The 15,839-nt window shown below is 38.2% G+C and overlaps 6 protein-coding genes across 10 annotated transcripts; 3 read left to right on the top strand and 3 right to left on the bottom strand.

Annotated features, from left to right (window-relative positions):
• Positions 1-253: 253 nt before the first annotated feature.
• LOC105975050 (protein sym-1) lies at positions 254-3,842 on the top strand. Of its 4 annotated transcripts, none has more exons than XR_016033565.1 (9): positions 254-589; positions 998-1,085; positions 1,427-1,521; positions 1,739-1,811; positions 1,897-1,989; positions 2,098-2,184; positions 2,291-2,371; positions 3,526-3,634; positions 3,753-3,842. XR_016033565.1 is itself a non-coding variant. In XM_013000220.2 (9 exons), exons 1-7 carry the CDS (start codon positions 309-311, stop codon positions 2,369-2,371), a joined length of 798 nt encoding a protein of 265 aa, XP_012855674.2. In that variant the 5' UTR covers positions 254-308; the 3' UTR covers positions 2,450-2,483; positions 3,526-3,634. The 4 variants fall into 4 exon arrangements, 3 of the variants coding, with proteins under 3 accessions (XP_012855674.2, XP_088679418.1, XP_088679419.1); XM_013000220.2 differs by lacking the exon at positions 3,753-3,842 and adding an exon at positions 2,450-2,483; XM_088823292.1 differs by lacking the exons at positions 3,526-3,634; positions 3,753-3,842 and adding exons at positions 2,450-2,483; positions 2,607-2,669.
• Positions 3,247-4,721, top strand: LOC105975051 (GEM-like protein 6). Its single transcript, XM_013000221.2, has 4 exons — positions 3,247-3,634; positions 3,753-3,842; positions 3,929-4,203; positions 4,286-4,721. The coding sequence occupies exons 1-4, from the start codon at positions 3,511-3,513 to the stop codon at positions 4,469-4,471; spliced, it is 675 nt and encodes a 224-aa protein (XP_012855675.2). The 5' UTR covers positions 3,247-3,510; the 3' UTR covers positions 4,472-4,721.
• Positions 4,722-4,806: 85 nt separating this feature from the next.
• LOC105975053 (hypothetical protein) lies at positions 4,807-5,727 on the bottom strand. Of its 2 annotated transcripts, none has more exons than XM_088823294.1 (3): positions 5,460-5,727; positions 5,274-5,353; positions 4,807-5,182 (listed from the first exon to the last, which is right to left on the bottom strand). In XM_088823294.1, exons 1-3 carry the CDS (start codon positions 5,599-5,601, stop codon positions 5,081-5,083), a joined length of 324 nt encoding a protein of 107 aa, XP_088679420.1. In that variant the 5' UTR covers positions 5,602-5,727; the 3' UTR covers positions 4,807-5,080. The 2 variants fall into 2 exon arrangements, 1 of the variants encoding a protein (XP_088679420.1); XR_016033566.1 differs by having other exon boundaries at positions 4,856-5,179.
• Positions 5,728-6,401: 674 nt separating this feature from the next.
• Positions 6,402-8,241, bottom strand: LOC105974984 (kunitz trypsin inhibitor 5). Its single transcript, XM_013000147.2, has one exon. The coding sequence runs from the start codon at positions 7,180-7,182 to the stop codon at positions 6,550-6,552; it is 633 nt and encodes a 210-aa protein (XP_012855601.2). The 5' UTR covers positions 7,183-8,241; the 3' UTR covers positions 6,402-6,549.
• Positions 6,632-10,117, bottom strand: LOC105974942 (putative pentatricopeptide repeat-containing protein At3g15930). Its single transcript, XM_088823291.1, has 2 exons — positions 9,850-10,117; positions 6,632-9,768 (listed from the first exon to the last, which is right to left on the bottom strand). Exons 1-2 carry the CDS (start codon positions 10,115-10,117, stop codon positions 8,507-8,509), a joined length of 1,530 nt encoding a protein of 509 aa, XP_088679417.1. The 3' UTR covers positions 6,632-8,506.
• A 126-nt stretch (positions 10,118-10,243) lies between these two features.
• On the top strand, positions 10,244-15,772 carry RAP (RAP domain-containing protein). Its single transcript, XM_013000144.2, has 11 exons — positions 10,244-10,480; positions 10,590-10,724; positions 11,081-11,197; positions 11,289-11,417; positions 11,816-11,998; positions 12,073-12,213; positions 12,300-12,569; positions 12,687-12,782; positions 14,302-15,286; positions 15,361-15,443; positions 15,595-15,772. The coding sequence occupies exons 1-11, from the start codon at positions 10,358-10,360 to the stop codon at positions 15,691-15,693; spliced, it is 2,361 nt and encodes a 786-aa protein (XP_012855598.2). The 5' UTR covers positions 10,244-10,357; the 3' UTR covers positions 15,694-15,772.
• The last annotated feature ends 67 nt before the right edge of the window (positions 15,773-15,839 follow it).

Genomic DNA, 15,839 nt, shown 5'->3' with positions numbered 1-15,839 from the left:
ACGAGAGAAATAAAAATTTAATAAATACACAAGAAAAATAATAAAACACGTGCAACGCACGTGCATATACCTAGTATAATAAATGTTTTAATAGTTTATCGATCCTGGTAGTCGGTAGAGACGATCGTGATGCAAATAAAAAGTATCAAACCGGGTAGCAGTTCGAATCGGGTCGGTCGTTGTAAAAAGTAATTTTTTTTTTTTTAAAAAATTATTTACGGATAAGCCCTCTGAAAGAGTAAAACCTCAAACATCCCCCCACATTATATTGTCAGCAAACAATTGTACCCTTGTTCATCCATTTCAACATGGTGGTGGCCTATCTTCTATGCACTCCGACCGGCCATCTCAATGCCCAAACCAGGATTCTTCTGTGCAATTCAATTCATATGAATAGAATTTCTCTGTCCACTGCAAATGGGTCTGGAATCTTTGCTCGTCCTCAATTTACGCATCTCCGCTCTTTACGGGTTTCGAGTGGCGGCGGAGGTGGTGGTGTGTCTGGAGGTTCCGGCGATGGAAACTCTGGCGGTGGAGGTGGCGGCAGTGGAGGTGAGGATGATGGGAGTGACTGGTCACTGCTTTCATGGTAAGTAATTTTTACAATTTGCCTACTTGTGCATTATGCTTGGGATTTTTTTTCCTTCCAAATTTGATTTAGTGGATGTTAAAAATACAATCTTTGTCATGCATTGTGTATATATATATATTAGACTAAGGTGGTTTCTTGGTGCTAGGACTGTTGAATAGGATTGTTTTAATTCAATAATGTATGCTGATGTTCCTAAAAAGAGTTGCTCTTATGATGTTTCTCAAGTGTTTGTGCACCGTAGTTAATGGAAGATGTTAGGGCATAAACAAGAAGTTAGCCTGCATGCCAATTAGGCGGACGAAAACTTGGTTATCAATGGGATTGTGCACTCATACTCGTGGAACATACTTTATCCATGCAATTCTTGCTAATTATTGATTAATTCTTGCAAATATTTGTATGCAGGTATCTGTCTCTTCTTGCCAAATATCCTGTGATGACAAAGGCTGTTACCTCGGCCCTTCTAACCTTTGTTGGTGATGTCATTTGTCAGGTATACTATTTAGTTGGTCGGAAACTTGGCAACGACAGCGAATCATAATTTGTTATTTGAAATCCATCCCCTAAAAATATCCCGCCAATTAAATCCTAATCCTTCAAACCAAATGCAACCTTGTAGTATAGCTTCTCCCTTTGAATGACACCTTATAAACACTGACTATTACTATGGCTTTCGGATAACTGCTTACTAAGTTTTGTTGGTGATTAGTTGGAAAAGTGGGCTTTCAGTTATGAAACTATCAGCCCTTTTTACTTCTCTAATCGTTACATATTACTTGCTCCTCGGCAATTTTCTAATATCCTTCTTTTTTTGTTGGGCACTATGCTCCTCAGCTTGTGATTGATAAAGTACCATCTCCAGACTTGAAGCGGACATTTATTTTCACACTGTTGGGGCTCGTTTTGGTGGGTCCCACGTTGCACTTCTGGTAATTGTCTCAAGATAATTTTATCTCTTGTACCAATCAAATATTGATATAGTAGGAGCTTTCTCACTATTGCTTACCAAAATAAAAATCATCTATGTTTTTTTCTGTTCTTGTTTTTGTGATGCCTATACAGCTTATTATCTTTATCGAGGTCCACACAAACTTGATGTGTTATCATGTTTCAGACATGAATTAACTTGTAATATTACATATTTAGGTATCTATATTTGAGTAAACTGATTGCTGCACCCGGAGCTTCCGGTGCTGCCTTTCGGCTTGTGCTTGATCAGGTGATATTTATATAATATATTTTTTCTACTGTCTCTACACCGTAAGTAAACCTCAATTAACTTCCAATCTTTCTAATATATGCAGTTTCTTTTTTCTCCCATTTTTATTGGAGTGTTCCTATCTACATTAGTGACACTTGAGGGAAGGCCGTCGGATGTGATCCCAAAGCTAAAACAGGTGCTGTTACATATTATTCCTTATTTTTTTATTTTTTTACTAAAGCATACACAATTGTTTATACTCCAGAAAATTTTAAAAAAGTAATGTCTTAACCTTTGTTTGTAGGAGTGGTTCTCGTCGGTTCTTGCAAATTGGCAGCTCTGGATACCTTTCCAGTTCCTCAATTTCCGATTTGTACCTCAACAATTTCAGGTTTGGTTAATTTGTAGGCTAATAAAATGGTTTAGAATTCATGATTATGGTGACGGTGCAAGAGGAGAATCTAACGGAAAATTCATATGCATCGTCTGTTTGACAGGTACTTGCTGCAAATTCAATTGCGTTAATATGGAATGTGATTCTTTCGTATAAAGCTCACAAACAAGTTATTGCGAAATAGGTAAATCTCTTGTCAGTCATTGTGTAGCAATTTATCTTATCGAACAATTTATCTGAACGAATTATGTTGGAAGGGCAGGATGGAGGCTCGTTTCTTAATGACGTCGATTTTGGTAGCTTAATTCACTGTGATGCAACAGTAGATTTCCTTTAATTAATTATTGTCTGATGCAAATTAATTTGTCTCTCTATCTTTTTTTTTGGGGGTCTGATTTGGCACTTGATTTTGTTTCCAGCAGAGAAAGTTCTCACGCAGTTGGTGGGAATAAACAAATTCTGACCAAGTGCATAATTAATTATATAAATAGAGAGTTGATATTATTAAATAGGATGAAAACGTGGATTTTGTACTAAAATAATTGCCCAATCATAGAAAAGAAATGGAATAACAGATAGGTACACAAAATAAGCCAGCTCAAAGATTCAAATCTTGAGAATTACAAAAAAGAATAGACAGACAGTTTAAGTTGTTAATAAGTAACAATTTGAGTGAAAGTGTTGCAGCATTATTATTATATAGTATATATTGTCACTTTCAGGATGTGAATCTATGCGGAAAAAAAGGTGAATTAACTAATTTAATCAAAGAAAAAGTGGGTAGAATCTCTGTTAATTAGAGAAGGAGTTTAAAGATAAATCCAAAGTGGGTCATCAATTTGTGGATGGATTATATAATATAAACCATAAAATCCAGTGTATGTTAATTGTAGTTGCCTACTAATTTCTTTGTACTAGTAATTAATTGTTGTGTATAAGTCTTTGAATAATTTAATGATGATGGGGGGGAGGGCCCCTAATAGTAAGTAATACACGCAAACCTAATTTGACCAAGGAAATTTCCCAGAAATAAATACTATGACTTGATCAATTGCCAACAGATACTTAATTTTTATAAGCATCCCAAAGAAAAGAAGTAATGTAATAAAAAAAAAAAAAAAAAAAAAAAAAAAAAGGTTGGGTTTTTATTTGGATGTTCCATCTGAATGTGGGGGCCACGGCCGACCATGACAGGATGGCAATAATCTCTCTCATTCATTCATGATTCATCAATTCTAACTATATTTCAAAGACTTTCTCCTCCATCTTGTTTCTTCTTCTTCTTCTTCTTTGTTGAGCTCAACTATATTGAAAATTACATAAATGGAGAAAAATCAGTTTGAAGATCATTTTCCGACAAGCCCGTTAGAAGCAACCTCGGACAGGTCGTCGTCATCTTCCTTGTCCCAAAGCCCCTCTTCCTCAGATCATTCCACTGCCTTCACCGGTAATATATATTCCCAAAACAAACTCACCATTTCTTTTTATTATTATTGGCCAGTTTCAAAGAAGATAATAAAAATTGTTTCTGATTTTTTTTTTTTTTTTTTTTTGTTGGTGTGCAGAAAATGGGGAAAGAGGTGGCAAGAATCATCGTCACAAGAAGAAACTCGAAAGAAACGGAGGCAGTTTTGCTTATCGAATACGCGAACACGGTATGTATGCATATGCAATCAAGATTTATGATATGTGATGAGTTGTTACAAAACAAAGAATGATAGGGATTGGGATTTGGTTGCAGTGAAAATGGGGCCTAATTTATCGGAAACGGTGAAGGGGAAGCTGATTGTGGGGGCGAAAATAATAAAGAAAGGAGGGAGAGAAAACATATTTAGGGAGATATTTGGTGTTTGTGATGGTGAAAAACTGCTAAAGGCATCCCAATGCTATCTGTCAACAACAGCAGGTCCAATAGCTGGGATTCTATTCATCTCAACCGAAAAGATTGCTTTTTGCAGTGAGAGATCCATTACAGTCAACTCCTCATCTGGTGCCCTTATGAGGATACTTTACAAGGTAATTACTACACAATTATATTATTCATTTGTAATAATATAGTTGAAATTTGTGTGTTGATGGATGAGAGTGGGTGGTGCAGGTGTCGATACCGGTGAAGAAGATAGAAGAAGCAAATGAGAGTGAGAATGTGAACAATCCAGCACAGAAATACATTGAGATAGTTACTCAAGACAAGTTTGAGTTTTGGTTTATGGGTTTTCTCAGATACGAAAAGGCTTTTTTCAATCTCCAAAGGGCCATTTCCATTTCTAAACAATCAACTTAATTTTGTACAAAGCTCTGTTTGTCTTTTTTTTTTTTTGTTGTGACAGTTTGATGATGAGGTGTTTGTTACAAATATTAGATTATTTGTTTTCAGTAATTTTTTATTTTTTTGGTTAGGTTGGATAAGGTTTTTTTGTTTTTGGATGGTACATTGGTTGAAATAGATAGGTGTTTATTGAGACATAATAATATTGATGTTGGTGTGGAAAGCAGATGATATGTATATAAGAAAAAGATTTGTTTTGTTTGTATATTGAATGAGAGATAGATAGCCTGTTATGTAATACATCAGAATCAAAAAAATGTTTAGCTTCCTTTCTCATGTGGAAATGAAAGAATAAAAAAGGAATTAAAAATTTCAAAGTCGAAGTTAAGACGTAGAGGATAGAACAAGTAAGTATGATATATGAACGATGAGCAAGAAACCGATAATAAAAGTATAGAGAATAAAGTAATGAAGCAAGTAATTAAGTAATGAGGTGAATAAATATGTATGTGGCTGCGCTGAATCGAGTGAGTGAGTGAGCAGAAAATAAATAATTGAAGAGCAAGCAAATTAAACCCGACCCGACCCGACCCATAAGTAAAGAGGATGGGATGGGATTTGGAATCAGGTAGTAGTACCGGGTGGGGAACCAGGGTCGTGGTGATTATTAGCACCAGTCCCTGTGTAGTCTGCTATTTCTTCTATATCCTTTCTTTCTTTCTTCTTCTGCACATCAATCAATCCATTATAAATAAAGAAAACTTTTATTTATTTCAATAATTTATCCATATATTATTTAAATAGAACTTTTATTCACCTGGAAATCATGATGCTGCATCCATATCTTTTCATCAACATCACTGATTGACTTCTTCTTCTTCATCAGGCCGCTTCTCCCTGCAAATAAACATATATGATACATACATGTGTGTGTGTGTGTGTGTGTGTGTGTGTGTGTGTAATATATGAGAATGGATGTAGATAGGAGATCTCGATAGCTTACTTGAAGAAGAAGGGAATGAAAATGTGGAATCTGGTGGAAGAGATGAGAAAGAAGATAATAATAATAATGAGAGCAGCAGCAGCAGCAGCAGCATAAAAAGGAAAATAAGAGGGATTATTGCTTTTTTGTCTTTCATTTTCATTTCATGTGATTATTCAGAATACAAGGGAAGATGTTTCCAGAAACCAAAAAGGGAAAATGATAAAATAGAATGGAATGGAATGGAGGATGTATGTGTGAACACTGAACAATTCAACAAGAAAATGATGATGATGATGATGATGTAGTATAATATAATTAATTAGTTATAAAGTCAACTTTGACTGACATATGTATGTATGATGTGTGGGTGTTTATTGGCCACTACTTGCCTAACATGATAGATAACAATGCCAATGGGACATCAATCACCACCACTCCACTCCAGGGCTACTTTCAAATTATCTATCTTCAACTGCTGGACTGGACTGGACTGGACTGGACTGGACTGGACACCTCCATTATATATGTTACATAGTACCCACCACTAATAATACCTATTCATTACATAATTAAACCTTTTTTTTTTATTAATAATCAAATCTCCTCCAAAACAATATCTATAAACTACCAAAGGAAGATACAGTACTAGTGCTATTTTTTAAGCATGTTTACTCATAAAATCAATTATTATATTTTTAACTTATATAAGTCAGTTAATGAGCGAGCTTATAAACAACTAATACGAGACTCCGGGTCTCCAAACTTCAGCTCAGTCGCTGCTAATGAGCTAAAGTTCCGCTCGTTTCGATTTGTGGAGATGGTTCATGAGACCGATATTGAATATTATGTAGACACTGACTGCCCCATTCATTATATTATGTGTTAGCTGGTTCCTCCTAATTCCTCTCCATCTTATTAATACAATAATTACAAAATTTATTTAAATAATCAAATCTTTGGTTTCAAAAAGAAAAAAAAAAGGTTTATTGATTCTTCAAGAAAAAGAAAAAACATATACAACAAAGCACTCTTGACAATTGAAAAAGGTTTATTGCATATTTATTAATTATTATTATTGTCACAAAGCTAAGTACGTAAACCAAAGGTTTCAAGCTTTCTTAAACATAATCGGAAATGGGGTGACATCATCGGTGAGCGTGAGCCCCAAACGCCTCTTCCCATCTTGCACCACAATCCCCACATCTCTGCATATTACTTTGCAGAAATTGCAAACAGTCGGGCAAAACAAAAGCTTGTAATCACTACTTCCATACGCTTCGATCTTGAACCAGTTGCTTATACTTCCACTTCCTGGATTCCCTTCCACTCCTCCCGTATTTACAAAATACTTTCCCGTCGACTCATCATTATCGAGCCTCCACACTGTTGACTGTACGCATATCGTGGAAGCGGAAAACTTGATGTTGTGATCGGTCGATAAACGGACCACGCCTTTCTTGGGGTCAACGGGGTGAAAAGTCAACGGGAGCCCCTTTTTGAGTTCCGATTGTTCTTGGACGACGCTGAGTGGGCAAGTGTTGTTGCCTGTGCTGGCCAATGAGAGGCCGCCACCTCGTCCACGTATGACCGGCAGTATGTAGTAGTTGACTCCGGCCCGGAGCTCTTTTCCGGCAATGTCGAGCACCGGAGGGGGTGCTTCTGCAGCTGAAGAGAGTAGAGGAATGGTGTGAATGGAGAAGAGGATGAAACAGAGTGAGAGATGAGTGGCTGTTGTCTTCATTGTTAGTTATTACATGCAATTAGATAATGTGGTCTGTCTTATATATATATATATAAAGCCCCGAGTTGGCATGTGGAGTTAAAGAAATTAAGAAAGATGTGGCTGCACGTACACTACATTACAGCCAATCTGTTGACCAAATCCCACTCTATTCCCCGGTCAAAATCGACTGCAAAGGGTAGCAAAGTCAATGTTAGATGCTCACATAAAGTCAACGCGTCCACATGTGATAAAACTACACAAATTCATTCAATGGTCAAAGTTGAGAAAAGGAACTCTATCAAATATCAATTTTCTATTCCGTACCGAAAATGTGCATTGACAGCAATCATATGAAAATGTGCATTGAGGAGCTGGCATTCTGAAGAAGAGGATAAGATAACAGGATACATGATGACTAGCTCCATCTTTACATGGACACCTAATATATAATTAAGTAAAAAACGATAGATAGGGCGTCCCTAAATCACGGATCATTACAAGTTATGTTTAAATTGTTTTAGACTTTTGGTCCAGCTAAGAAAATAAACAAGAGATTTGGTCGATTTGTTCTAGAATTCATTAAGTGCCGATATAAGCTAAACGTTACGATTCATGAGTGCAGAAATCAGGAAACAGTTTGTAAGACCCAATATCTAACTTGTGATCGGATGGAGAAAAAAGTCAAATGATATATAGCATTAGAACATCCAAGGGAAATACAGATTTCAGTCTCAAGATGCAAAGGGGAATGTGTACTACTGACTCACCTAAATAATCAACTGGAAAACAATGGCAATACTATTACAGCATTACTTTTCTCAACAAAGAAACAACACTACAAGACTTTATACACAATGAGAAAAAAGTTAGGCCATTTTCGTGGAGAATGCAGCATCTCATATGGACAGGATAATGTACAGTCAGCATTCTGTTAAATAGATATGAGAAAATTGACAAAGATAGAGATAGGTGGGTGCGCAAAATAGATTAAGTACATGATTTATAAGCCGCGTATACTTTACTTACCTTTTTTTATGGGCCATCCTATCTATGTTTTCCAAAGGAGAAGACTCGAATCGAAGTCAGATAACATTGGTTCTGTCTTTTGGCACGAACTTCACTGCCTAATTTGGACCATTTGATGCAAAATCCAAAGAGGTAGTATCTGCATGCTTCGGTACAGAAACAGAGAAATGATCTACCAATTAGCTTAGCATCTGCATTGTGACTCATTTTAGCAATCATGATACTCAATACATATACATGGCGATGAAATATGTTGCTAACCAAAGATTTTTCACTCCTTGGAGTTTCTTGATTTCTTTATGTAGTCTGATGATGTTTATTCCAAGAGAAACAGGCCAGTATCTAATTTTGAATGTTCAATCACTCCATCCAGAACGATGACTATGCTATCTCTGACATAGTGTCGGGAAGATTCAGCAACGAATTCATGAACAACGCCATTCACTTCAATCCAACTGCAACCAGGTGTTTTCTTGATTCTTTGGTCTCTCATCATTTTCATTGCCTTTAATGCTTCCCCCCACCTATTTTTCGAGCGATAGATACTCCAAAGAAGTATATACACAGCATCATCATCTGGTTCTAGTTCAAGTACTTTCTTCCCCGCCACTTCAGCCAATCCCAAATCTCCATGTTCCAAACAAGCACCAAGAAGTGATCTCCATATAATAGCATCAGGCTTCATTGGCATCCTCTCAATCAACAGTAACGCTTTTTCCAAACATCCCGCTCGAACAAAAAGATCCACCATACACCCAAAATGCTCGATCTTGGGCTTCATATGGTACCTATTTACAAAATTTTCAAATAATTTCTCTCCCTCGGTAACTAATCCTGCATGGGTGCAAGCTAATAAAACCGATAAAAAAGTAACTTCATTTGGAACTGACCCAGATGCCACCATTGAATTGAAAACCATAAGGGCATATTTACCTCTGCCGTTTATTGCCAAACCAGAAATCATTGTAGTCCATGAAAATAAATCCTTTCTCCTCATGCTATCAAATAACTTCAGAGCAGAATCAAGATTTCCACTTTTCCCGTACATATCAATCAACCCATTATTCACAGTAATATCCAACCCGAACCCTATGCGTTTGATAATGTACCCGTGAATTGAACTTCCTAAATTCAGTGCCCCAATATCTGCACAAGCAGAAAGCACGGCAACAACAGTTACTGTCGTGGGGGTACAATCTTCTCCAGAATCTGCATGTCTCATCCTTGTGAACAACTCCAATGCCTCGATTGGATTCTTCTTGCGCACATACCCCACTATCATTGTAGTCCAAGAAACCACATTTCTTTGGGGCATATCATCGAACACTGCCTTAGCAGATTCCACATCGCCATTCAAAAGGTATCCATTGATTAAGCTAGTCCAAATGGCAACATCCTTAAAATTGATGCTACCAAACACACGTTGAGCTAAGTGAACTCTTCCGTTTTTCCCGTACATATCTATCAAGGCGTTGTGCACACTAGGCCTGGGTTTCTGAAGATACTTGTACGTCATGCCGTGGATTATACTTCCATTTCTTAGGTCCTTGCGGCGTGCGCACGCGGAAAGAGCAGCAACTACGGAATGAGAATCGGGTTGAACGAAATCAGACAACAACAACTCGGAAAATAACACTAAAGTTTTCATGGGTTGTTTACATTTGAGATAAAGATTCTGAAGAGAGGTCCATGAGCTAACATCTGGGCTTGGCATTAGGTCGAACACTTTCCGGGCTTCAACTAATTTGTTGAGTTTTGCATAAGCATCGAGCAGTCTGCAGTCGAATTCATGCTGAAAGATGCCGGTAGTTATGCTTTGGGCGAGGATTTTGTTGACAATGTTGTAATGGCTACCCCATTTTTCCAGCAGGGTTTTCAGCTTATCAAAAGAAGCGGCTTGGAGTTCATTGATTAGAATATGTTTCATTGAATCAATCAAAGGTGGTGGTGGTGAACTTATGGTAGTGGTGGTGCTGGACTGGTGGTTGTGGCGGTGGTGGTTCTTCAACAAAGAAAGAAGGGATTTGAAGTTGAACTTGGCTATTTTACCGCCATTTGTGCTTTATAATGCTTTCTTTAAAGGGCAAAAACGTCAGGTTAATTTTTACAAACGTAATTATCCGGATATTTTTTTCTCGGCCGAATTAGGGAGAGGGCTGCGAGTGGAATGATTAGCCTTAATTTCGGCCGTCCATTTCACTCCGGCGGCGGCCGGAGTCTACGGCGGGGTTCCGAGAAACCAGCCACTCGCCTAACAATCTCATGTTCCAGTTCTCTTCTCCCGAATAAGGTGAGTCTGTATAATCTAGATACAACACTCTAAACCTACTGTGTACATAAAGGAGCTCTGTTAGAAAATAGGACCATGTAAACTTCTTTCTTGTGGAATTTTGGAGCAGTTTAAGAGGGCGTACACGAGTGTGATGATAGTGCCAACTGGAGTAGGAGCGGCGATTGGCGGCTACGCCGGAGATGCTTTGCCGGTGGCTCGAGCCCTCGCTTCTGTTGTTGACTGCCTCATCTCTCATCCCAATGTACATTTTCTCTCTTTAATCTTATGCATTCATAACAAAATTGAAACTTGTTTCTTATTTTTTTTTTGGGTTGGAAACTCGTGAGCTTTAAAATGGGGAAATAGCTGCTACTTTTTTTTATTAAAGGTAACAACTTTCTTCAAATTAGCATCTTAATTAGAGATTAATCCTCGCGAATTACTCGACTATGTACAAAATTATGTTGAAGATATCTTACAACATTTGTAATATCATCTGACCAAATATGTTCCAATTTGACGGTTTATCGAGAAGCTGACTGGTTTTATTTTCTAAAAGCCGTTTAAGACGATTTCGTATGGTGTCATTTCTTTCTTAAATTCTGTAATTCTGAACAGGTTCTTAATGCAGCAATGCTTTACTGGCCGATGTCGAATGTCCTATACGTAGAGGGCTATGCACTGGATAGATTTGCCGAAGGGCTTTGGGGACTAGAACCAGTTCATCAGAATAAGGTGGCTCCTCATACATAAGTTAAATCACAAAATATGTTATTTGTATCTGTCTGAACATGACAAGTAATATAGTGTGCAACCCATGAACTAGGTAGGGCTAGTTCTTGATGCGGGGATAGAAGAAAGCCTTCGTGTTCGTCATTTACAGGTGGTGGATGCAGCTAGGGCTTCTCTTGGTTTGCCCGTTGTAGAATATACTGTCACAGATGCTGCTCTACAGGTATGCGCGAATATAGCTGATCAGTTAATTGTTTAGTGGACTTTATGGAGTCATATGTTGGAAGATCTGTATAATTAACCACAAATCCCTTCTATGAACTGAGCAATTACTTCACTTAGTTTCAATCATGCAAATGCTTCAAACAGTTAATAAATGAAGAAGTTTTCAGTAATGCTATTTCTCAACATAAAAACTGTACCGTCTTTAGTTGTCGGAAGTAAAATTTTCAAGCTTTTTTTTTTTTGAAATCTAGACTTTTCATAATCGACTAAATAATTGGATTTCACATAATGGTATGCAATGTGAGATTGACCCAAATAAATGAGTGTATTCACGTATGAGCTTTACATTTCATCAATGAGATAATGCTTAACTTCACTCAACTTTTATATTTGAAGGTGGAGAAGTGGATAGACCCCAAGAGTGGACAATCAACTGGTAGAATCCAACGTCCCGATTCCCTATTAAGGGCAGTGGGGACATTAGTAGAGAGATCTGGAGTGAATGCCGTAGCAGTTGTGGCACGCTTCCCCGATGACGATAACAGTGATGATGATGTGGAAAATTATCGACAGGGGAAGGTACGTATTATTAAAGTAGAGATGTGTATGTCGTGGTGTATTGAGTAAATAATAGAGGTTTGTTGGGAGTGCAGGGAATTGATGTATTGGCAGGTGTAGAGGCTGTGATAAGCCATCTAGTGGTGGAGAAATTCAAGATTCCTTGCGCGCATGCTCCTGCATTATTACCTTTCCCATTGAGTCCTTCCTTATCCCCCAAATCAGCTGCTGAAGAGGTGCATTATATGACATATTTTCTATAAAAATAAATTATTCAACTGCTTAGAGGTTTTGTTATATGTATATATATTGTGTGTGACAGATAGGGTACACGTTTTTGCCATGTGTGCTAGCTGGGCTGAGTTCTGCTCCGCAGTACTTGGTGCAGAAAGAGTCGTCGTTGGGACGAATGAGCAGTAGTATGGTAGTAGGTAGTGATGTTGACAGTGTGATTCTACCGGTTGATGCTTTTGGAGGAGATGCCGCTCTTGCGTTTGCGTCCATGAAAAATAATAGGAGGCCACTTATAATTGCTGTTGAAGAGAATGAAACGGTTCTCAGCGATACACCTGAAAAACTTGGTATTACGGCGGTACGTTCTCTAAACGACTGCTGCTGCTATTCTTCTTCTTCTTCTTCTTCTTCTTCTTCTTCTCTTTATTAGAGCAAGAGCACTAGTGGTGGTTGTTGATTGGTGGTACAAGTGCAGGTGAGGGTATCGAATTACTGGGAGGCTATAGGAGTTGTTGCAGCTCACAAGGCAGGAATAGATCCGTACTCCCTCAGGAAAGACAGAATCGACAACGTACCACATTCTATTATTAATAATCTTAATACTAATACATCTTCCAACAATGCCTATGCTGCTGCTGCTGCTGCTGTGTGTGAGAGCATTTTTTAGCTTAAATATCGGCAGGCCAAGTTCATTTTCTGTGTATTCTTGCACTCAAATATTCTTTCTAGTTGATACTCTCTATTTCATTCTTACGTACTTCACACTTCACATACATATACATATATACATTAATAAAAATGATTGAATTTGTCACACCTACATTGTTAATGTCTTATCTTATATTTGAGGTTTCTAATATATGTAATAATCTAATGTTTTTTAATAAAATGTGAGAGCACTTAATGTAATTCAATTTAATGGATTTTTTAAAATGAGTCTGCTATAGGAGGGTACTTTTGTCAATCCACAATATCATCGTCGTCTTCTCTTGTTAATTCTTATCCCCTCTTTTATCAAGTGATGAATGCACACAAACACACACCCTACAAGAGCTGAAATTCTTGTCGGCGAACCAAGTTTTCACCGGAGCTATAGGCGGTGGTGAGTTTCAATCTTACGTTTTCGTATCCAATACGCAAAACTATTAAGCAAAGTAGAAAACTATATAGCCGCCATGGAAGCATCACGATTGCTCAATTCAGTCGCCAATTTCCACACCCTATCTCCAAAACCAACCAACTTTAAAACTGCACTCCCAATTTTTAATCCAAGAATCCACTTGACCTCCCTTTTGCAAAAGCAGTGTCGCATAAATCCTGGAAAGATTTACACCATAAATCAAAAGCTTGTAGCGGTTCAAACCAGCGACAATGATAATGATGACGAAACCCAAGATAAAGAAAAGGGCTCAACTTCAATTCCTACTATTACTACTGCTAATTGGGAGGCAGAGTTTCTTGGGGTTATAAACCCAAACAGCCAATTGCCCCCTACCAAGAAGAAAAAGCAGCTCAATACGAGATTACTGCCACAAAGTGGTGAAAATGACTGGTGTGTTAGGGCTAGAAAGGTTGCTTTGAAATCTATTGAAGCCAGAGGTTTGACTGAGAAAATGGAGACCTTGGTCACTGGTGTCAAGAAGAAAAATAAAAAGAAGAAAAAGAAACCCAAAATTGATAAAGTACGCAAACGGAGCTCCAGCCACGACGAAGATGATGATGATGATGATGATGAGATGGAAGAAGAAGAAGAGGACGATATGGACTTACGCATCGATGATCCGTACTTTGATGCGGATTTTTCGGATAAGACGAGTAATCTTAAGAGGATGGTAAGTAATCTTGATGGTGGAATGTTCCAAGAAAGAAAGGAGAAATCTATGGAAACATTTGTCGAGAGGCTTTCGCAGTTTTCGGGTCCTTCTGACCGAAGGAAAGAAGTAAACTTGAACAGGTCGATTGTGGAATCTCAGACCGCTGAGGAAGTCTTGGAGGTCACTGCTGACATCATCATGGCTGTTGCGAAAGGGCTCACCCCTTCGCCCCTCTCGCCCTTGAACATTGCAACAGCATTGCATAGGATTGCCAAGAACATGGAGAAAGTGTCCATGGTAAGGACTCGTAGGTTGGCATTTGCTCGGCAGAGAGAGATGTGTATGCTTGTGGGCCTGGCAATGGCTGCCTTGCCTGAATGCTCGGCACAGGGAGTTTCCAACATTGCGTGGGCCTTGTCCAAGATTGGTGGGGAGCTTCTCTATTTGTCTGAAATGGACAGGGTGGCTGAGGTGGCTTTGACTAAAATACCGGACTTTAATTCGCAAAATGTTGCTAATATGGCCGGAGCTTTTGCTTCTATGCTGCACTCTGCTCCAGAGCTCTTTGCAGAATTGTCGAAGAGGGCATCGGATATAATCGACACTTTTCAACCACAAGAAATTGCACAAGTATTGTGGGCTTTTGCTTCGCTCTATGAGAATGCAGACCCTTTACTCGAGTCTCTTGATAATGTGTATAAGGATCTGAAACAGCTTAAATGCTGCCCCGTTAACGAAACATATAATAATCTTGTTGATGAGAGAGGAGCAGAAAATAGTGGGGATAGTTTATCTACTGAAGTTTCGGGCACACCTACTATCACGTTTACGAGAGATCAGCTAGGGAATATATCTTGGTCTTACGCAGTTTTAGGGCAGCTGAATCGTGTCTTCTTTTCCCATGTATGGAGAACTTTAAGCCATTTTGATGAGCAAAAACTTTCTGAGCAGTATAGAGTGGATATTACATTTGCGTCTCAGCTTAACCTGGTGAATCAGTGCCTGAAAATCGAGTATCCTCATCTTGAATTATCATTGTCTAATGAGTTGGAGAACAAAATTACAAGTGCTGGAAAAACAAAGAAGTTTAACCAGAAGGTAACTTCGTCGTTTCAGAAGGAGGTGTATCGTCTCCTTGTTAGCACTGGACTAGATTGGGTGAAGGAATATACTGTGGAGGGATACACTGTGGATGCAGCCTTGGTTGATCGCAGAGTTGCTCTCGAAATCGATGGGCTAACTCATTTCTCCAGAAATTCTGGTGTGTATTGTTTTTCAAATTATATTGTGCATATATTTGAATCCACTGGTCACATGAATATGATGTCTTTGCAGGTGTCCCTCTAGGGCATACTATGCTAAAACGTCGTTACATTACTGCGACGGGATGGAAGCTCGTATCACTGTCTCATCAAGAAGTAAGTTTTTTTTTGTTTCCTCGTACTTTATGTGTATAACTTAATCATCAGTTAGACTGTGTCATTCAGTTTTAAAGAGTATATGTGAGTGAAGAAATTTAAAACAAGTGTTCGTACATGGTTAATGATTTTGTGTATCGTGACTTTGCAGTGGGAAGAAGTTCAAGGTGAATACGAGCAGCTAGAGTATCTCAGAAAGATTCTCGACGATCACATAGGTAAAGGAAGCAGTACTGCTGTAGAATGGTAAACTGAGAGATCACAAAACATATGACATTGACCTATTTAAGAAAACATTATATTGTATGTATGTCCCAATTTTGCATTGAGTCCTGATTTTCTTATCTTCGAACTGACTAACAATACACTAATCTATCGTTTTTAACTTTACAAAAA

Source organism: Erythranthe guttata, chromosome 9 (genome assembly GCF_056151865.1).
Source record: "Erythranthe guttata isolate IM_541 chromosome 9, IM_541, whole genome shotgun sequence".
Lineage (NCBI taxonomy): Eukaryota > Viridiplantae > Streptophyta > Magnoliopsida > Lamiales > Phrymaceae > Erythranthe > Erythranthe guttata.
The sequence above is the reverse complement of the archived record's forward strand: the minus strand, read 5'-3'. Positions and strand labels throughout refer to the sequence as shown.

Bases quoted from the DNA above. Each gene is read 5' to 3' on its own strand.
- LOC105975050 (XM_013000220.2), top strand. From the start codon at position 309: ATGGTGGTGGCCTATCTTCTATGCACTCCGACCGGCCATCTCAATGCC. The intron at 1,086-1,426 runs GTATACTATTTA...TATGCTCCTCAG, and splicing joins TTGGTGATGTCATTTGTCAG to CTTGTGATTGATAAAGTACC. The intron at 1,990-2,097 runs GTGCTGTTACAT...CTTTGTTTGTAG, and splicing joins TGATCCCAAAGCTAAAACAG to GAGTGGTTCTCGTCGGTTCT.
- LOC105975051 (XM_013000221.2), top strand. From the start codon at position 3,511: ATGGAGAAAAATCAGTTTGAAGATCATTTTCCGACAAGCCCGTTAGAA. The intron at 3,635-3,752 runs GTAATATATATT...GTTGGTGTGCAG, and splicing joins TCATTCCACTGCCTTCACCG to AAAATGGGGAAAGAGGTGGC. The intron at 3,843-3,928 runs GTATGTATGCAT...ATTTGGTTGCAG, and splicing joins TTATCGAATACGCGAACACG to TGAAAATGGGGCCTAATTTA.
- LOC105975053 (XM_088823294.1), bottom strand. From the start codon at position 5,601: ATGAAAATGAAAGACAAAAAAGCAATAATCCCTCTTATTTTCCTTTTT. The intron at 5,354-5,459 runs GTAAGCTATCGA...GTTTATTTGCAG, and splicing joins TTCATTCCCTTCTTCTTCAA to GGAGAAGCGGCCTGATGAAG. The intron at 5,183-5,273 runs GTGAATAAAAGT...ATTGATGTGCAG, and splicing joins TGCAGCATCATGATTTCCAG to AAGAAGAAAGAAAGAAAGGA.
- LOC105974984 (XM_013000147.2), bottom strand. From the start codon at position 7,182: ATGAAGACAACAGCCACTCATCTCTCACTCTGTTTCATCCTCTTCTCC.
- LOC105974942 (XM_088823291.1), bottom strand. From the start codon at position 10,117: ATGAAACATATTCTAATCAATGAACTCCAAGCCGCTTCTTTTGATAAG. The intron at 9,769-9,849 runs GTAAACAACCCA...CTCATTCCGTAG, and splicing joins TCAGAATCTTTATCTCAAAT to TTGCTGCTCTTTCCGCGTGC.
- RAP (XM_013000144.2), top strand. From the start codon at position 10,358: ATGATTAGCCTTAATTTCGGCCGTCCATTTCACTCCGGCGGCGGCCGG. The intron at 12,570-12,686 runs GTACGTTCTCTA...GTACAAGTGCAG, and splicing joins AAAAACTTGGTATTACGGCG to GTGAGGGTATCGAATTACTG. The intron at 15,287-15,360 runs GTGTGTATTGTT...ATGTCTTTGCAG, and splicing joins TCATTTCTCCAGAAATTCTG to GTGTCCCTCTAGGGCATACT.